Source organism: Podarcis bocagei (assembly GCF_964188305.1).
Source record: "Podarcis bocagei genome assembly, chromosome: 7".
NCBI classification, from domain to species: domain Eukaryota; kingdom Metazoa; phylum Chordata; class Lepidosauria; order Squamata; family Lacertidae; genus Podarcis; species Podarcis bocagei.
The window spans coordinates 4,877,654-4,897,625 of NC_138132.1; the positions used below are offsets into that span (position 1 = coordinate 4,877,654).

A 19,972-nucleotide genomic window follows, 5' to 3' on the forward strand; every position below is an offset into this window, starting at 1 on the left:
CTGCTCTCCCAGCCCTGTCAGGGGAAGGTGAGGTCCAGTAACCCTCCAGCCTCTCCGGAGCTGCAGAGGCTCAGGGCAGAGAGGTGGAGGGAACTAAGTTCCCGCAGGAGGAGTGCTCGCCTCCAGGCCAGGAGAGGCGAGTCACCTGTGGGCCAGGACCACCCTAGGCCTCAGAGGAGACAAAGGCCAGTCAGCCCAGTCCTAGGTTACGGGAGCAACATTGTTAGAAACCTGTTCCTGCCAGCACCCTGACCTGCTTTCTGCCAGACTTCCTTACCACGCCTGACTCCCTGCCTTGGACTCCGCTTCAGCCTCGGACCAAACATGGACCACGCCGCACGCTAACCCCCCCCCCCCCCGGGACCAGCACAGATTTCCCCCTTGTCCTGCTCCATTCCAAGAGGAAATAATAAGAAGAATAAGAATAAGAATAATAATTTTATTATTTGTATCCTGCCCATCTGGCTGGGTTGCCCCAGCCACTCTGGACAGCTCCCAAGAGAAACCCGCTCTTTAGCAATAGACAATCCAGGGGAAACCTCTAGGTTGCCTCTAGGTCCAGTAACCCTCCAGCCTCTCCTGAGTCCTCTCCTGAATCCGCTCTGGCTCCAGAGGTGATGGAGGACCCATTGCCTGCAGGTGCTCCTCTCCCAGCCCTGTCAGGGGAAGGTGAGGTCCAGTAACCCTCCAGCCTCTCCGGAGCTGCAGAGGCTCAGGGCAGAGAGGTGGAGGGAACTAAGTTCTCACAGGGGGAGTGCTCGCCTCCAGGCCAGGAGGCGAGTCACCTGTGGGCCGGGACCGCCCTAGGCCCCAGAGGAGATAAAGGCCAGTCAGCCCAGTCCCAGGTTGCGGGAAGCCTGTTTCTGCCAGCACCCTGACCTGCTCTTCCGGAGTTCCTGACCACGCCCGGCTCCTTGCCTTGGACCCCGTTTTGCCATTGACAGACAGCCTCCAGACCCTTGACCCAGGACCGGGCTCAGACCACGCTGCACGGTAAGCCCCCCCCCCCCCCCCGGGACCAGCACAAGCCAGTTGTCTCAGCTCAGGCAGGTAGGCTGCCAGCCAGTGAGGTAGCCAGCAGAATCTCTAATCTGTCCTGATTGCCCAATGCCCAGAACACAAACTCTACACCCCCTCCCAACTGGATAGAGAGGCTGGAGAGAGAGATGGAATAACTCCAAAAGGGGGTGTGAGCCTTCAGCAAAATTTATACAAGAGCCTCGGTTTCAGCTAAGTGGGCACTTTCTCTTCCCAGCTACTTGGAACTCCGCAGGTCACTCACAACCTCCCCATGGATCCCCTCGGAGCAGCAACCCTTTTCCTCTGCTGCTCTCCTCTTAGTCTTACACCAGCAGAGACCCTGTCAAATGATACAGAATTCTGAGAAATGAGGTGAGAGAATTGTGTTTGACTCTGGGACTCCTTGCAGCTCCCTTGGTGGTGCAGACTTGGGCAGGCAACTCCCTGTCTCCACTATCTGTCCATCTGAACTTTGCTCTGGAAGGTCTTCTCTTGACTTGAAAGAAGACCCTGAGCAGAGATTAACAGGTTGCACAATTTCAAGGAGGAGGTTCTTCCAAAGGTATGTAACAGGCTCAACTCGGACTGCGCGGGTATTTTCTCTTCCCAGCTGGTCAGCAACACATTGCCTGCAGAGCTCCACAGGCCACCCACAAGCTCCCCATGGATCCCCTCGGAGCAGCAACCCTTTTCCTGGTCATCTGCCTCTTTTGTCTGACGGTCCTCTCAACATGGCGGCAGATGCACCGCAAAAGCCAGATGCCGCCTGGACCAACTCCCCTCCCCTTCATCGGGAACCTGCTCCAAGTCAACACAAGCGATATGTACCGTTCATTCATGAAGGTAACTTTCTATCATGTATCAGAGCACAGCTTGCCATTCTCTGAATTGTTATTATAAAATCATTCTTAAATACTGTTGATTAATGAAGGTCACTCCCATCTATCTATCTACCCACTCATCCTTCTCTCTCTCTCTCTCCCACTTGACTCATCATCTCATCATAATTCTCCTTCCATCACATTATCCAGCTTCTTATTCTCTCTCTTTATATTTCTGCCTGAGTGGAAGGATCTATGCTTGCATACATTTCCATCTTGCAAGATATCAACCTTATTTAAAATGTTTTAAAAAGACTTCCACCGTTTACGCCACACGTCTTTTATACTTCAGCCGCCATAACCTCTGTTCTTCATATCCTTCCTATAGGTTTTCCTTAATTTTTCACTTTACATTCTTTATATTTTTCACAAGATTAGTCTAAACACAACCAAATTTTGGTAACTGAGCCCTGGTTTTGTAAATATTCATTTAAACAATCCCACTGTTTCTTGACCATAATCTTAGGTTTTCTCGTGTCTCATTTCCACATCAGTTGGTGGTTCTTTTTAAGGAAAGTCCTCAAGAAAATTAGTCAGCATTTTAGTGTGCATTTCTTTTAAATAAACATTTTCCCCTAGCAATTCCTCCAGATATTGAGGATTTCCCAATGTTATTTTCGATCCTTTGAACATTTTCGTGCACACATTTCCCTAATATATGTACTTATCCTCACATTTTCTTGGTGGGGGTGGAGGACTGCATCATCCGACTCAAAAACGTTTCAATTTTGAAGGGGCACTCTGTTTCAGAAAGTGGGAATGAGGACTGTTTGCATTACTACGTGGACCGAACCCTAAATTCTCCCCCACGAATGTCTTTAGAGATTTATTGCAGCAGCTACATGTAAGTCCAGGAAAATGCTTTACTGCAACACCAGCAGTTTCATCAGGCTGTGGCACACCCTCCTTCCTTTTCATCATCTCTGAAGTTGGCACATGTGGCCCGGACCAAGGGAGCCGCTGACGGAAGGAGACTGCCCAGCGCTGGACCTCCCAGTGGGAGTTCTTTCAGCCTGGCTTATTATTTCACATGGTTCACACCATTCTCAGTTACAGCCTTGGGCTCCTTAAAGGGAAGGTTGCAGGCATACCTAACCAAGAATTGAATAGTGCACTGCCCAAAGAAATCCAGCTATTCAGTTCTTAAGAATTAATTAGAAATCTCACACCCAGCAGAACCTGCTCTACCTAGTTGGTGAAAATGGAGACTTCCCACCCAAGAGAGGTATTTGGGCATGAGCGTCCAATGAACTTATATTAAAGAAATATATATGCACATATGTGATGCCATGGCAGGGGAAGGGGGGGTCACATTATGAGCTAACATTTCGTGTAAGATACAGTTTGTGGGAAAACAGCAACACACCAGCCTCTAGAACGGTAAGAAACAACATTAGCAATACTCAAACAATTAACAAAGCAATATTCCCACCACTGGCTAGCAGATAAACATTATGTATTATGTGTTTATATATGTTGGAAGCTGCCCAGAGTGGCTGGGGCAACCCAGCAAGATGTGTGGGGTATAAATAGTAAAATTATCATTATGGAATGGGATGTCCCTATTTCCATCAGAGAAATGTTGAAGGGTATGCACCTCTTTTTCTAGAAAAATAGCTCTGGGTCAGCTAATGCTAGGGAGGATAGCCAGTTTTTAATCTTGCTTGTCTGAAAACCAACCCGTTTGCTCCATCTGTCCATCTGATTTCACACAATGCCCTCCCCCTCTTTTCACAGATTCATGAGAAATATGGTCCTGTCTACACCATCCACTTAGGGCCCCGCCGTGTTGTGGTCTTGTGTGGATACAATGCCGTGAAGGAGGCCCTGGTGAATCAAGCCGAAGAGTTCAGCGGCCGTGGAGAGCAATCGGCATTTGACTGGATTTTCCGGGGCTACGGTGAGTAGTTCTTCTTGGGCAACCCTTGGCCAGAGTGCATCTTCACTGGCAATTTTTCTAGTGTAACTGAAAGCAAATTATTTTCTAAACTTGGTACACATAAAACATTGGTAAACTTGGTACTTAAACAGTTAATATTCACACTACCCTTTCCAGCTGACTCATGCATTGTTCCATCAGCTAGTACTACACTTACAGACTTACAAGGCTGCTTTTCTACAAGGGTTTGTGCAGACTTAACAAAAATGTTTGTCGCTGCTGAGTCTAAAATCCAGTCCTGTCCAACGTCGTGACTGGTGCCTCAAACTGCTGCAGAAACATACTGGACTCTACTCTTCCTGTCTCCTTGCTTCCCAGGAAACGCAGGCCACCCTTTTCTTGTGTTTTCTCCCACAGACACAGTGCGCTGACGTACTAAATGCTTAGTTGACCCACAATGATAGCATCTTAGAATCATAGAATCATAGAGTTGGAAGAGACCACAAGGGCCATTGAGTCCAACCCCCTGCCAAGCAGGAAACACCATCAGAGCACTCCTGACATATGGTTGTCAAGCCTCTGCTTAAAGACCTCCAAAGTAGGAGACTCCACCACACTCCTTGGCAGCAAATTCCACTGTCGAACAGCTCTTACTGTCAGGAAGTTCTTCCTAATGTTTAGGTGGAATCTTCTTTCTTGTAGTTTGGATCCATTGCTCCGTGTCCGCTTCTCTGGAGCAGCAGAAAACAACCTTTCTCCCTCCTCTATGTGACATCCTTTTATATATTTGAACATGGCTATCATATCACCCCTTAACCTCCTCTTCTCCAGGCTAAACATGCCCAGCTCCCTTAGCCGTTCCTCATAAGGCATCGTTTCCAGGCCTTTGACCATTTTGGTTGCCCTCCTCTGGACACGTTCCAGTTTGTCAGTGTCCTTCTTGAATTGTGGTGCCCAGAACTGGACACAGTACTCCAGGTGTGGTCTGACCAGAGCAGAATACAGTGCACTATTACTTCCCTTGATCTAGATGCTATACTCCTATTGATGCAGCCCAGAATTGCATTGGCTTTTTTAGCTGCCGCGTCACACTGTTGGCTCATGTCAAGTTTGTGGTCAACCAAGACTCCTAGATCCTTTTCACATGTACTGCTCTCAAGCCAGGTGTCACCCATCTTGTATTTGTGCCTCTCATTTTTTTTGCCCAAGTGCAATACTTTACATTTCTCCCTGTTAAAATTCATTTTGTTTGTTTTTGCCCAGTTCTCTAATCTGTCAAGGTCGTTTTGAAGTGTGATCCTGTCCTCTGGGGTGTTAGCCACCCCTCCCAGTTTGGTGTCATCTGCAAATTTGATCAGGATGCCCTTGAGTCCATCATCCAAGTCGTTGATAAAGATGTTAAATAAGACCGGGCCCAAGACAGAACCCTGTGGCACCCCACTAGTCACTCTTCTCCAGGATGAAGAGGAACCATTGATGAGTACCCTTTGGGTTCGGTCAGTCAGCCAGTTACAAATCCACTGAGTGGTAGCAGAGTCAAGACCGCATTTTACCAGCTTCTTTACAAGAATATCATGGGGCACCTTGTCAAATGCCTTACTGAAATCAAGGTAGGCTATATCCACTGAGTTCCCTTCATCTACCAGGCTTGTAATTCTGTCAAAAAATGAGATCAGGTTAGTCTGACATGACTTATTTTTCAGAAATCCATGCTGACTATTGGTGATCACAGCATTCCTTTCTAGGTGCTCACAGACTGTTTGCTTAATGATCTGCTCCAGAATCTTCCCTGCTATTGATGTCAGACTGACTGGGCGGTAATTATTTGGGTCCTCTCTTTTCCCCTTTTTGAAAATAGGGACAACATTTGCCCTCCTCCAGTCTGCCGGGACTTCGCCTGTTCTCCAGGATTTCTCGAAGATGACTGCCAGTGGTTCTGAGATCACATCTGCCAGTTCTTTTAATACTCTTGGATGCAGTTCATCTGGCCCTGGAGACTTGAATACATCTAAACTAGCCAAATATTCTTGTACTGTCTCCTTAGTTATTCTGGGCTGTGTTTCCTTTGCTGAATCATTTGCTCCAAATTCTTCAGGTCGGGCATTGTTTTCTTTATCGGAGAAGACTGAGGCAAAGAAGGCATTGAGGAGTTCAGCCCTTTCTGTGTCCCCTGTTTGCATTTCACCATCTTCTCCTCTGAGTGACCCCACTGTTTCTTTGTTCTTCCTTTTGCTACGAACATACCCATAAAAGCCTTTTTTGTTGCTTTTAACCTCTCTAGCGAGCCTGAGTTCATTCTGTGCTTTAGCTTTTCTGACTTTGTGTCTACACGTGCTGGCTATTTGTTTGAATTCCTCTTTGGTGGTTTCCCCCCTTTTCCATTTTTTGTACACATCCTTTTTTAATCTTAATTCAGTTAAAAGTTCTTTAGATAGCCACCCTGGCTTCTTTAGGCACCTTCCATGTTTCCGTCTCATTGGTATTGCCTGACGTTGTGCTTTTACTATCTCCCTCTTAACAAACTCCCAGCCATCATGAACTCCCTTTCCTTTTAGTATTACTGTCCATGGGATCTCACCCAGCACTTCCCTAAGTTTTATGAAGTCGGCTTTCTTAAAGTCAAGAAATTGAGTCCTAGTATGCTTGGCTGCTCCTTTCCGCTGTATAGTAAACTTCAGAAGAGCATGATCACTCGCGCCTAATGATCCTTCCACTTCTACCCCACTAACCAGGTCATCAACATTGGTTAGGACCAGATCTAAAATGGCTGTTCCTCTTGTTGCTTCTCCCACTTTCTGGACAATGAAGTTGTCTGCAAGGCCAGTGAGGAATCTGTTTGACCTTATGCTCTTGGCTGAGTTTGACATCCAACAAATATCCGGGTAATTGAAGTCCCCCATTACTACTATCTCCCTTCCTTTTGCATGCTTGGCCATCTGTTCCAGGAAGGCATCATCTATGTCCTCCGTTTGGCTTGGGGATCTATAGTAAACTCCCACAATGAGGTCTCTGTTATTCTTCTCTCCCTTAATTTTGACCCAAATGCTCTCACATTGGCTTTGAGGTTCTAAATCTTGGATCTCTTCACAGGTATACACATCCCTGACATATAACGCCACTCCTCCTCCTTTCTTGTCTGGTCTGTTTCTCTGAAATAGATTGTATCCCCCCATTATTACATTCCAATCGTGGGACTTATCCCACCAGGTTTCAGTGATGCCTATTATGTCATATTTAGTTTGCTGTACCAAGAGCTCAAGCTCATCTTGTTTATTTCCCATGCTTTGCGCATTAGTGTACAGACATTGAAGTCCATTAATCATTCCCCCGTGTCTCTTATTTAAGGATTTTTTCCTCCCACCACTAGGTCCGCGTGCTGTTTGCTCCATTTGGTCTATGACATTTGGATGATCATCTTCATTAATTGATAGACTCCTACCTTCAGGAGCACTGTCTCCCTCCCCCACATTAGTCAGTTTAAAGCCCTCTTGATGAGGTTTCTGAGATTTTTGGCAAAAACATTCCTCCCAACCGTTGTGAGGTGCAGCCCATCACTTGCCAGAAGTCCATCTTCAAGAAACTGCAGTCCGTGATCTAAGAATCCAAACCGTTCCTGTTTACACCATTTGCGAAGCCAGCTGTTCACTTCCACTATTTTCCCCTCTCTCCCTGGGCCACGTCGTTCAACTGGGAGGACAGACGAGATGACAATTTGTGCATTTAGTTGCTTCAATTTCCTGCCGAGAGCCTCGTAGTCTCTTTTGATCTTCTGGAGGCTATTGCTTGCAGTGTCATTGGTTCCCACATGAACCAAGAGGAAGGGGTATTTGTCAGTGGGTTTTATGATTCCTTGCAGTCGTTCAGTTACATCTTGGATCTTAGCCCCGGGGAGACAGCACACTTCCCGAGACATCTTGTCAGGCCCACAGATCACTGCTTCTGTTCCCCTCAGTAGGGAATCCCCTATCACCACTACACGCCTCCTCTTGGGTTTGGTCGGGGTTCTTCCGTGAGCTGTCCGTTCCAAGGTCGCCTGCACATTCCCTGAGGACTGACTTTGCTGCTCGTCTTCATGTACCTGATCGACTGTAATGAGGGAGAGATCCTCAAATGGAGTCTGCTCTTCGTCTTCCATGCTAGGGGAGAGGACCTCAAAGCGATTGTGTATTTCTAAACAATCAGAGTGAACCCTGGGCCTCCTACTTCTTTGAGTCACGTTTCTCCATATATCTGGCTCCTGTGTTGATGAACTAGCCTCCTTCTCAGGGGAGTCCCCTGTCTCCTCCTTGGTGGGGACGGTGTGCTCTGTTGCTTCCAAGAAGAGCTCCAGCTCTCTAATTCTTTGGAGCGTAGCTACACGTTCCTCCAGTTGCTGGACTTTGTCTTTTAAAAGGGCAATCAACATGCAATTGCTGCAGGTGAAGCTGCCTGCAACCTTTGGCAAGATGGCAAACATTGCGCAGGAATCGCAGGCGACTGCAGCTGTTCCCTCCCCTTCCATCTTGAGATCGTGTTGTTGGGGGTGGCTACAGAGGTCCTCCATCATAAAAAGCTTGAAGACAGGACAAATAACTTCGCCCACAAAAAAAAAAAAACCTAGGTCTCCCCCAACAAACGTTTGAGACTAGCTCCCCTAAATCTAAAAGATGGATATAACTGCGCGCGCTGCTAGGCGCGCGCCGCTGCCCTACAAACTCTGATAAGCTCCTCCCACAGCTAATCCCCTGCCTCAACAGAAACCCTGCCCCCTCTGACCTTTACACAGGGAAAACAGCTAATCAGCCACAAGAAACACACACACACAAGAAAACCCTTTTTGCTCCTTCTTCAACTGCTGCCCTACAAACTCTGATAAGCTCCTCCCACAGCTAATCCCCTGCCTCAACAGAAACCCTGCCCCCTCTGACCTTTGCACAGGGAAAACAGCTAATCAGCCACAAGAAACACACACACACACACAAGAAAACCCTTTTTGCTCCTTCTTCAACTGCTGCCCTACCATCTTCTGACTGTGAAAGCTGCTTCCTCAACAACCTCTTTAGGTGGCCGCTCCTCATCAGTTGCATATCTTTTACTGGACTGCCTCCCATTTCTGGAGTTACGGTGAGGGGGTGTGGCCTTCCTCTCATGGCATCTTTTCTCCTCATCAAGCAAACGCCCAATTAAGAAATGCATTGTTAATTGGCTTTCTGGAATTGCCTCCAAGGTCATCACTAAATTGTCCCATGACTCAGGAAGTGAAGACAGCACAATATAAACCTTTCTCTGTTCAGAAAAATGTTCCCCAAGTTCATTTAACTGTGAAAATAAATCACGCATTCTTTGAAGGTGTGTTGAAACACATTCACCCTCACTTAGTCTGGCTCGGTACAGAGCTCTCATTAGAGTAATTTTGCTGCCAGCAGTGTCTCTAATATGTATCGCTCTCAGTGCTTTCCAAATCTCACTTGCTGTTTCAAGGTCTCGCACATGCGATAACAAACTTCTCTAAACTCAAAATTAAATTGGCATAGGCTTTGTCCTCCAGCCTTTGGTCTGCTTCATCTACTTCTTCATCCTCATCTTTTATAGGAGGGTTAACAATAACAGTCCAACATTGTTCTTTCTTTAAAAACACCTGCATCTGTAAACTCCATGACATATAATTTCCAGTTTCTCTACTGGAAAATAGGAAGCTCCCCCTTGAGCTCCAGCTCCAAGTCCAGCCATGGCTCCACCCAGCTTTCAGCTTTCCACTTTACTCACACGTGGCTTGAAGAAATGTTCGGCTCCTGGTCTCAAACAGACACTCCCTGCCGATGCCTTCACACAGCCAGCTGCTTGAGAAACGCTGAGTTGCTTCCAGTCTCTGGGTTCTTTTCACACTCTGTCTCTGCCCACTCAGGACTGGGCCCATAACCTATTGGAGGGGGATTTTCAACTGGTGGCAGAGGACAGACTGTGACTCTAGGAGACATAGGTGTAAAACCAAAACTAAAACAAAGACTTTATTACAAAACAACAAACAGAAACTCTGGTGGGTGTTATTCCTGCAGGCAGGCTACAAAACGCTGCTTTTTCCTTTTGTAGCCACTGCCAGCTGCAACCAATTAACCCAGAAACTTCTTAAAGGTATACACATGTTTCTGTGCAGAATGTCTCCCAACATTTAGCAATGGTCCTTCATACAGTCCTATGAAGAAGATTTTTGAATACCCATTTTTCAGTGGAGAAAAGTGGTCTGAGAAAGGGTTTCTCTAGGCAATTAAAACGAGTCATAGACAGTGGCGGAGCTTCATGCTCCGGCACCGGGGGGCGGAGAACAGGCGGGGGCAGGACTGGCACATGTCCCGGGGGCATGGCGTGCATCCAGGGGGCGTGGTGCGCTGCCACAGGGGCGTGGCACATGTCCTGGGGGTGTGGCATGCTGCCTACAGGGGCATGGTGCCCAGCACGGGAGTGGGGGCAGCCGCAATGGCACCCCACCAGGATTGCGCTGCTGGGGGTGGTGCACTCCCCCCGCACTCCTCTTCCTCCGACAGTGGTCCTAGAAGAGATGGTATGTGCATTTTAATATTCAAAGCCAAGTAGAGGACCTGTGATGTAACTTACTTGCTTTGTAAGTGTGCCTGGAAAAAGCTCTGGGCTTTGCATGTGCCTTCCATCATTTGTCTGCTGTGTCTTTTCCTCTGTTGTTCTCCCTGTCGGAGGTGCCTTACGACCAAGCTGAAACAGCTCTCCCCCACGCCATACTATCTTCAAAATCCAACGACCTCTGCTCCGGCAGTGATTAACGAACTAAGCCTTTGATGAGGCTTCAGGCATGTTCCCATTATGCAGAGTATCCAAACAGCAGAAGGGCGAGGAATATGTGCTACATCGCTACGTTTATTTCTAGCTACGCAGGACAAAAAAGAATATGCATCTGCTCTCTGTGAGAGTCAGTGAACAACAACACAAAGAAACAGGAACCCAGTAACATCAACATCCATCTCCCATCTCCCATGAGACTTCCAGCGGTCTAGAATGTAATCAGAGTCTTGTGACTCCAAAAACTGCACAGTGGCATAACCGAAATCCAATAATCCCGCCCACTCTTACATACCTCAACTGTCTACACACACACACACACACACACACACAAGACTCCTTAGCTTTGCAAATGTGTTAGCAGTTTTATTGCTGCACCACTAGGAGTTACAGAGAGAGAGAGAATGAGAGGGAACACTTACACCTAGAATGTTCTTCCAAGTGCTGAAATTGCAACTTTAAAAACCAGTCAACAAAGATTTCATTGCGGGGAGAATCTCTATCACTGTGTGTTTTCAGCCACATTCCCACTGAGTGCACATTCTCCTGTTGCTCCTTCCCTTTACTCCTCCTTTGCTTCTCAGGGGTTGCCTTCAGCAACGGGGAACGGGCCAAGCAGCTACGCCGATTCTCCATCATGACGCTGAGGAATTTTGGGATGGGAAAGAGATCCGTCGAGGAGCGGATCCTGGAGGAGGCCCACTTCCTGCTGGAATCCCTGAGGGAAACAAAAAGTGAGCTCAGTTTTGGTATCTTCAAGAAATGCTGCTTAATGAGTTACAGGTAATAGTTAGAAACTGGACAGTTATCTGGGCATTTGAATGCTGATAATCTGAACCTTTGCGGCATTTGAGTCCCAATTGTATACTGGACAGCTCCAAGGTTGCAAGGAGCAGGAACTAAAAGTGCCAGTCTCTGCTTCCCTCGGACAAAATAAGCCAGATACACAATAGCAAAATGTGACCCAAGTGATCCAAGTATTAAAATTGACAAAGGTATAAAAACTCAAAACATATTAATGATCAATTAATATCTCGGTCCTGTATACCTGAAGGAGCGTCTCCACCCCCATCGTTCTGCCTGGACACTGAGGTCCAGCTCCGATGGCCTTCTGGCGGTTCCCTCCCTGCGAGAAGTGAGGTTGCAGGGAACCAGGCAGAGGGCCTTCGTGGCAGTGGCGTCCATCCTGTGGGACACCCTCCCATCAGATGTCAAGGAAATAAACAACTAACTGACATTTAGAAGACATCTGAAGGCAGCCCTGTTTAGGGAAGTTTTTAATGACTGATGTTTTAATGTATTTTTAATCTTTTGTTGGAAGCTGCCCAGAGTGGCTGGGGAGACCCATATTATTAAAGTGGCTGGGGAAACTCAGCCAGATGGGTGGGGTATAAATAATAAATTATTATTATTATTATTATTATTATTATTATTATTATTATTATTATTATTAGGAATTATATACTAAACTGAAAGACATCACTCACAAAGATATGAAGGTCTTTTTTAATAGAATAAAACTACCCCATTTAGATGATATACAAAAGCAACTGCTATTAACACAAATACTGTATCGGAGGCAAAAATTAAACAAACTATTCTTAAAATGACAGGTGGCAAAACACAATGATTGGATGGAATCACCATTGAATGGTATAAGATCTATTGGTACCAAAACTTCATCAATTTGTGGTGGATTTTGTAGATTTAAATAAAAATAAAGTCCAGTTTGTAATCATATCACTAGACGCTGAAACAGCTTTTCATAAAATTTATAAACAGCTTTAATTAAATTCGGATTTCCTCTGGACTTTATAAAATGGATTAAAGTAATGTATGAAGCTTGAGGAACCAAGCCAAGCGAGAGTGGACATTCTCGCTTGGCTTGTGCCATTAATAACATTGTGAGATTCATGAGGTAATTCATAAAATACTTGAATATAAATTAGTTTTATTTGCAGATGATATACTTTTGTTTATTTCAAAACCTCAGAATAGTATTCCTATCTTGATGCAAACGATAGATGCTTTTGGTAAAATACCTGGTCATTCTATTAACCGGTCCAAATTGGAATAACACTTGCACTTTAATGTTGAATTTTGGATATAATGGAGATGAAAGAGATGTGGATTATTATAAAAGATGCAGGAGAAAATGGTTAACAAAAGGACCCACAAAGGGGAGGAGGGTAGTTCAGGAGATTCTTTGGGATCTTGTTTTTATGTTGGTTGTTGGATAATTGATTGTAAAAAAAACTGAACTAAAAAATTTAATAATTTTTTTTAAAAACACAAATTGGAATTGATACCAGTAGGTCAAAAATTTGATTGCACATTCATTAAAGGAAAATCGATTTCGGATTTGTTCTGAATCTGTTAAATACCTAGGCATCTTAATACCAAGAGAGATAACACAGTTAGTTACTGTTAATATATATAAATTTCTAGGTGCTCCTTTTGACCCCATCTACGTCCTGAGCCGTTCAGTGTCCAACGTGATCAGCTCCATTGCCTTTGGCAACCGCTTTGAATACGAAGATAAGGAGTTCCTCTTCTTGCTCAGCACTTCGCTGGAAATCTTCCAGTTCACTGCCACCTCTTGGGGACAGGTACGTTGGAGGGGAGGGGGAGGACTTCCAGCATGAGATTGTGAATAATGCCACTTCTCCTAATCTGCTCAGCATGCAGGGCAGCCAGCACCAGCTGAGGCCCTGTCATTACCCCAAAGACCAGCAGTGTAGCATTCCCAAAGCAAGGAAGGATTGGACTCTGATAAAATACACACAGAAGCTTGACCAGCAAGACTCTGGGAGGGGTGCGAACATAGCTGTCAAGCGTCCCTTATTTGGTGGGACAGTCGCTTATCCCAGCACCGTGTCCCGCCGCTGTCCCTTATTGATGATGTCCCTTAAATTTCCCGGGTTTCAAAGGAAGCAGCTCCTCTTCCTCCCTCCCTGCCGGCCAGGGAGCAGGGAGGCTCCAACTGTGTTGCTTGGCTGTGTTGCTCACCCAATAAGGAGTCTAAGAACGACTGGGAGGTGGAGCTTGCATGCCTTGTGCCGATCAAATCGGCCACGTTGCCTGGGGACTCGCCTTTGCTCAGCACTTCCAGTGGAGAGGTGACGGTGGTTTTCCTTGCTGCAACCCCTTTGCCGGGTTGCTGCACTGTGGGAACCACCGCTTGAGGCTTCGTTTGGCTTCTGGTTGACTAAAATCCCTTATTTTGGCTGCTGATCCCTTATTTTCGGGGTGGCTGGTCCCTTATTTTCAAATCTGTGACAGCTATGGGTGTGTATAATAGTAATTCCCTTACCCTCGGTCCAGGTCGTTTTATTCACAAAAGAACTTTTTACACAGTGTTCGTAAGAACCAATCAGTTTTCTTCTGAGCATTTCAAAAAAAACCACGTGGGACAAAGTTAAAGTTAAAACTACAAAGAGCTAATTTCCTACTTGAGCATGCATATGTAATTCAGAGTAAATAAAAGAAGAAGCAAGAAGGAATGCTTTTAGGAAACTCCAGAGGTCATAAACAGCAATAAACAGGAGAGGAAGGATTGGTAGTATTTACTATCTCCTTGTGAACGATTGACAAACTACATCAAAGCTAGCTTTATGACCCAGGATGCCTGATGAACAACTGGCCTGTGTACTTAGAATGCTGATACGTGCCTGTCAGGCATAGAGAAAGCAAATGCCTGAGGTGGAGAGGCATTATTGTCAATTAATTAAACCCAGTCAACGCAATGCGTTCATTGCGGACACAATGGCTTGCTCCATATGTCATAATTCCTCATAGCAATCCCATCTGAACCCCACACTCTGGATATTTGCACTCCTACACAGCAGTGGTGTTATGTACTGAGTTGAATAGGATCCAAAATGCAGCAGTCTGATTGGTCCTAGAACAATAGGACCCAAAATGCAGCAGTCTGATTGATCCTAGAACACTGCAGCAGTATGATTGGTCCACAGGAGCCACCCAGGTGGAAGTGAATCCACAACCTGATTGCCCTACAGGAGAATCCCGGAATTAGCCAATCACGTGGGGCCCATTGTGTAAATAATGTATATAAAGCAGACATTCTGGGGGAACTTCCATTCCTCCTCACCACTATGAGCTGAACAAAGAGCATGAAATCCACTCTCGACTCTGAGTATATTTCAAGTGGTCAAGGCACAGAGTTAGAAGCAGCAGCAGTGTCAGCTAAGGAGCCAGACCACATTCAGGGGTCTGAGTGAGCCTGACCAATAGAAGCCCACAGCACAACCTCCCAGAGCATCAGGGACTGTAGAACCACAACTAGGACCCTCACAGGTGCCTTTCACAAATGACCCAAATGCCTCCCCCAGTACTTCACAGGAACTGCACCAAGTGTGAGAAAGAAAGCAGAGGCACCAATCTTAAGAAACTAAGTTCTCTACAAGTGGGCAGAACCTGGGAGAGGCTTAAAAATGTTTAGCTATTTGTTGGAGCAAGCGTCTTACTCTGAGCTCTCCGTGGTCCTGCAACTCCTATTCTGCCTTGCTCTTTGGTCAGGCTCTGCCTGGAGCAAGTTTACAATGTTGCCTCAACCTGAGATAATCCCAGATTGAGATACTGAAGCTGCTGGCTTTGTAAGCAATTCCCCCACACACCCTGATTTCCCCTCCAAATTGCCTTCCTTGTCCCTCAAAGATGGGAAGTAAGGCCTTGTGAGGTTGTGTCTGTGACAAGTTCATAGCTTAGTCAGCACCAAGTTCTGTCTGGGTGGAGTGAGGAGTTCCCTCTGTCTGATCTTCTTGGAGAGACACTTCTCCAGTCTCCCTTCTTTTCAAGCCACCTGTTTCTTCCAAACCTTCCATGATAGTGAGGAACCAAGGGAGGGAGGAACTCCTGCTTCTGCCTGCTCCACAAATCAATCTTTGTTCAATATCTGTTCTCTCTCTTCCTCCCCCTAACTCTGGATTCCTCCAAACCCGACACACGCAGCTGTACGACATGTTCTCAGGCATCATGCAGCACCTGCCTGGCCCACAAGATAAAACCTTCAAGAAGCTGTTGGGCCTGAAGGAATTCATTAAAAGGAAGATAAAAGAAAACAAGGAGACCCTGGACCCCAACAACCCTCGGGATTTCATTGACTGCTTCCTAGTGAAAATGCAGCAGGTAAGATTATGTTATTCTAGTTAGGTAAAGGTAAAGGGACCCCTGACCATTAGGTCCAGTCATGGCCGACTCTGGGGTTGCGGCACTCATCTCGCTTTATTGGCCAAGGGAGCCAGCGTACAGCTTCCTGGTCATGTGGCCAGCAGGACTAAGCCGCTTTTGGCGAACCAGAGCAGCGCACGGAAACACCATTTACCTTCCTGCCTGAGCGGTACCTATTTATCTACTTGTACTTCGTGCTTTTGAACTGCTAGGTTGGCAGGAGCAGGGACCGAGCAACGGAGCTCACCCCGTCGCGGGGATTCAAACCGCCGACCATCTGATTGGCAAGTCCTAGGCTCTGTGGTTTAAACCACGGCGCCACCCACCTCCCTTGTTATTCTAGTTACTACAATCAATTTCTCCATAAGGAAACTTTGTGGACCCTGGGCCCACTGGGAAGATACTGTAACTAAACTAAATTCAAACAAAGGAAGAAGTATGTTGGAGGATTCAGGACAGATCAAATAATGTACTTCTTCCTGCAGCATCTGATTAAACTCCCCCTCCACCCAGCCATCTGTTTCCCACACAATTGTTGAGCTGCTTTTCAGCCCTCCACAACTGTGCCCTCCGCCTCATTGGAGTGAGCATGACATCACTGCAGCTCAGCCAATCAGTAGAGGAGAGAGAGCTTCATAGACAGGAGCCAGTCAGATTTTAGCCTATCCCAAGAAATAATAAGTAAGTACATTTTCTTCTGCCTAGGAAAAGGAAAACCCAAACTCAGAGTTCTTCCTGGAGAATCTGGTTTGTACAACAGCTAACCTCTTCTTCGGCGGCACAGAAACGGTCAGCACCACCTTGCGCTATGGCTTCCTGCTTCTGCTGAAATACCCGGAGGTTGAAGGTGACTGCGGAAGGGGGAGGAAAATAGGGTGGAGAGATGTGTCCTTGCCTTTCTATGGGAAGCCCCCTCTTTGCTTTCCCAGCTATGAGCTGGGATCCTTCTTTAGCTCCCTGGAAGGTGCAAATAGCACTTTTGGTCTCATCCTGCTGATTTCTCAACAGAGAAGGTCCACGAAGAGATTGAACGGGTGATTGGCTCCAGTCGCACTCCCAACATGGATGACCGTCCCCTGATGCCCTACACGGATGCTGTGATCCACGAGATCCAGAGATTCGCTGACATGCTCCCCTTGGGGTTAGCAAGACGTGTGACCCGCGATACCCAGTTCCGGGGATACACCATTCCCAAGGTATTGTGGTTCTATTAATTCCTTAGACTTAGACTCCACCCTTCCAGATATAGTTTGTGGCTCAGTGAAGTTCCCCAAGTGTGTAGGTATGTTGATATGTACAGTATAAGGTATAGGGACCCCTGACCATTAGGTCCAGTCATGGCCGACTCTGGGGTTGCGGTGCTCATCTCGCTTTATTTGCTGAGGGAGCCGGCGTATAGCTTCCGGGTCATGTGGCCAGCATGACTAAATCGCTTCTGGCAAACCAGAGCAGCGCACGGAAACGCCGTTTACCTTCCCGCCGGAGCTGTACCTATTTATCTACTTCCACTTTGACGTGCTTTCGAACTGCTAGGTGGGCAGGTGTATGTACAGTGTAGGTAGGTATTATATAGAGTAATGTAGGTATGCTTTATGTTATGAATATAAGGTAGTGGGTTATGTTCGTGTATTGTGTCATTGTGTAAATGTATATGCATGTGTTTTATATGCCAGTAAAATTTATTTAATAAAAAAAAAATAAGACTTCACCCTTCCAGGTATAGTTTGTGGCTTAGTGAAGTTCCCCAAGCATATCTGTTCCACCTGTCCATACCCTCTGAGTGATAATAATCAGGGAGACAGAGGCACCACACCAAAGGGTGGTGTCCCAAAAATGGGGAACTCTCATTGTAAATAATAATAAATTATTATTATTATTATTATTATTATTATTATTATTATTATTATTATTATTATTAATATCACACCTCAAGGCAAGTGGAAAGACAGTTCTTTTGCATTGCCATTGGCCCTCATAATAATAAGGATAATAATTTATTATTTATACCCGCCAATTTGGCTGGGTTTCCCCAGCCACTCAGTCACTCTGTATTGTTTCTTAATGGCCCTAGCTTGGCCAGGTTCTTCTGCACAGGCTAGCCCAGGAATTCTTATTCAGCTTTCTCTCAAATAATAAAGAACCTGCCATTTATTAATTTATAAAGTTTAGGGAGGTCACCCCCCAATAAAAACCCCAATATTTTCTTGCCCACGAGAATAACGTTCCATTTCTCTCCTCTCTTCTCATTTCCCTCCCTCTCTTGTTCAGGGAACCGAAGTGTTTGCTTTGCTGGGATCTGTGCTGAGAGACCCCAAACATTTTGCAAGACCAGACGTGTTTGACCCCCAACATTTCCTGGATGAGAATGGGCAGTTCAAGAAGAATGAGGCTTTTATGCCATTCTCTACTGGTGAGTCCTCAGCAGCCCCTTGGCGGTTTACAGCAAATAGTAACCCAATATAGTCGACCAATTGAAGTGAGAAAAATTAGCCAGAAACTGTTGCTGGTGCTGATGTAAGTCTGTCTCGCCCTTCTCTTTTCCCTTCTACAGAAAAATCTATTTTTGAACCATGCACACCAAAATTATTGTTATTATTTATTAAAATTGTATACTGCCCTTTACCTGTAGATCTCAGTTGTAATGGGTGTATTTTATCTGTGGCTCTGTGGGTTAGAGGAGTCTTGGCCTGAAAACCTCAATGCAGGCTATAACAGCCCGTCTTTGCTTTCCTCCTCCTTCCTAGGAAAACGCTATTGCTTTGGAGAACATCTGGCCCGAATGGAACTTTTCCTCTTCTTCACCAGCATCCTGCAGAACTTCCGCCTAAAATCCCCCATCCCTCCTGAAAAGATCGACATCTCTCCCATGCTGGTTGGCTTTGCCACCGTTCCACGTTTTTATGAAATGTGTGCCATTCCCTTGTGAAAGAGGAGGACAGGTGTCCCAAATGCAAAAGTTGGAGAAAGCTTGAACTCATGAAGGGCCAGAAGAGGTTGGCCCTTCCTCCTCCAGAATCTTTCTTTTCAAGCTCCATGATCTCTGTTTCCATGGGTAGAATTTCTCTTCTCTGCATTTTCTTGGAATTGATCTCACAGGTCCATAAATATCTGGTCCCTGGCTCTCTGCCCTCTTCCTCCCCTACCCCACTTCCCTGAGGTACCAGGGTTGAGTCCTTGTCATCTTCCCCCTTTCTGGTCACCAGTCTCCCTTCTGGCGCCTAGTCCAACTCTGAAGTCTTTATTTCCATGCCATGTCCCCCTCCCTTTCCTATCTCTGTTCTTCCACTTGTGATATGTTTGCCAACATTCCTTTGCTGACACTTTCATTGTGAGTAGTTAAGGAAGAATTGTAGTTAAGGAAGAACCTGTGGGATAGGTGTCAGGATGATATGTGGGTGCTTGCCGAGATAACAGCCCGGGATTCCAGCCTGTCTTTACAAGATTTATTAAGTCCAAAACTATATACAGTACAGAGCTCTTGCCTCAGTCGCTATGAGTTGTGGGAAGTGGCTCACTCCGGTTCCCCCTCCAGCAGAGAAGCTTCCTGACACACACCCCCCCCCCTTTTCCTCCTCTCCTTACGTGAAAACCTAAGTGCCGGAGGCTGCTCCTTTCCCTCTACTATAACAGCCTTTGGATCTCCCTCCCTCTCATTTTCCGTGTTTCCTGACAGTCCCTCCTCCTCTCCCTCTGACAAGTGCAGCTGCTCATCAAAGGAGGCGGCTCTCTGTACATTTCGGTCTCTCCCCCCTTCTCTGCCAACCAATCCCTGACAATAGGACAGTTGCTAGCACGGTTTACAGCTTGAGGAGGTCAGCCATACCTTAGAAAATCTTGCCTCTCTGAATATTTCCATCTCTCAATCCACAGTATGATGAGCAGAGGCAGCGGCAGAGGAAGCTACTTGGGCGCCTGGATTGGTGCGCCCAGGGGCGGGGCACGCTTCCCATAGGGGCGGGGCGAGGGTGGGGCGAGCCACCTATAGGGGAAGGCCACAGCGTGGGGCCTCTGGAGTCTGCCTGTCTCCTCCCACTCAGCTGCCTACAGCTGGGTGGGGGGAGGCAGTGGATGGACCATTTGGGCAGAGCGGAGCCTGTGCGCGCCCAAACCACCGTGTCTCTCCCAGCATTTTGTCCCCCCCCCCTCAGTGGTGACACCCGGGGCACCCCGCCCCTACTGCACACCCCTTCCTCCACCCCTGGGTAGAATCTCC

General features: G+C 46.6%; 1 protein-coding gene across 1 annotated transcript; it reads left to right on the top strand.

Annotated features, from left to right (window-relative positions):
- Window positions 1-1,058: 1,058 nt before the first annotated feature.
- Window positions 1,059-18,697, top strand: LOC308590424 (cytochrome P450 2A13-like). Its single transcript, XM_081200465.1, has 9 exons — window positions 1,059-1,863; window positions 3,639-3,801; window positions 11,154-11,303; window positions 13,018-13,178; window positions 15,541-15,717; window positions 16,465-16,606; window positions 16,768-16,955; window positions 18,028-18,169; window positions 18,504-18,697. The coding sequence occupies exons 1-9, from the start codon at window positions 1,684-1,686 to the stop codon at window positions 18,683-18,685; spliced, it is 1,485 nt and encodes a 494-aa protein (XP_081056591.1). The 5' UTR covers window positions 1,059-1,683; the 3' UTR covers window positions 18,686-18,697.
- The last annotated feature ends 1,275 nt before the right edge of the window (window positions 18,698-19,972 follow it).